This window comes from Pterocles gutturalis, unplaced genomic scaffold (assembly GCF_000699245.1).
Source record: "Pterocles gutturalis isolate BGI_N339 unplaced genomic scaffold, ASM69924v1 scaffold27855, whole genome shotgun sequence".
In the NCBI taxonomy this organism is placed as follows: Eukaryota; Metazoa; Chordata; class Aves; order Pterocliformes; family Pteroclidae; genus Pterocles; species Pterocles gutturalis.
Genome location: NW_010141751.1, coordinates 35,166 through 35,570, shown reverse-complemented (window position 1 = coordinate 35,570; position 405 = coordinate 35,166). Strand labels below are relative to the sequence as shown.

The window sequence follows — 405 nt, the reverse complement described above, 5'->3', positions numbered from 1 at the left end:
TTCCCTCGGCTCTCCATTAATTCCCAGCCGAATTCTTTCCATTCTTGAGGTGCCCAGGCCCTCCTGCCTGCCCCAACACTGGTCAGGGCCAGATGGCAGGTGCTGAGGGACGAAATGGCATCCTCCTCCCTCACCCTCCCTGAGGGCTTCCCTGCCTTTCTCTCATGATGATCACCCCTTATTATTTAATTTACCGCCTCTTTCCTCACAGCAAATTTATTTATGAACTGAATCGCAAGCAACACACGCTGAAAAAGCCGCTGGGGGCAAGGGTGGAGGGGGAAGGAGGCCCCGCTATGGTGTGACGTGCCACCATTGGAAGGCAAAGGGCTGTCGCTGGACGTTGGTGCCACAGCGGACCTCCCCGAGCCGGCCGTGGTAGGAGGACACGTCCTCGAGGAAGCG

General features: G+C 57.5%; 1 protein-coding gene across 1 annotated transcript in view; it reads right to left on the bottom strand.

Annotated features, from left to right (window-relative positions):
* Positions 1 to 294: 294 nt before the first annotated feature.
* Positions 295 to 405, bottom strand: part of PADI2 (peptidyl arginine deiminase, type II) — a 9,702-nt gene continuing 9,591 nt past the window's right edge. The window contains 1 exon segment of the mRNA XM_010084143.1: positions 295 to 405. This exon segment is cut by the window's right edge and continues 14 nt beyond it. Coding sequence (XP_010082445.1) covers positions 295 to 405 — 111 coding nt within the window.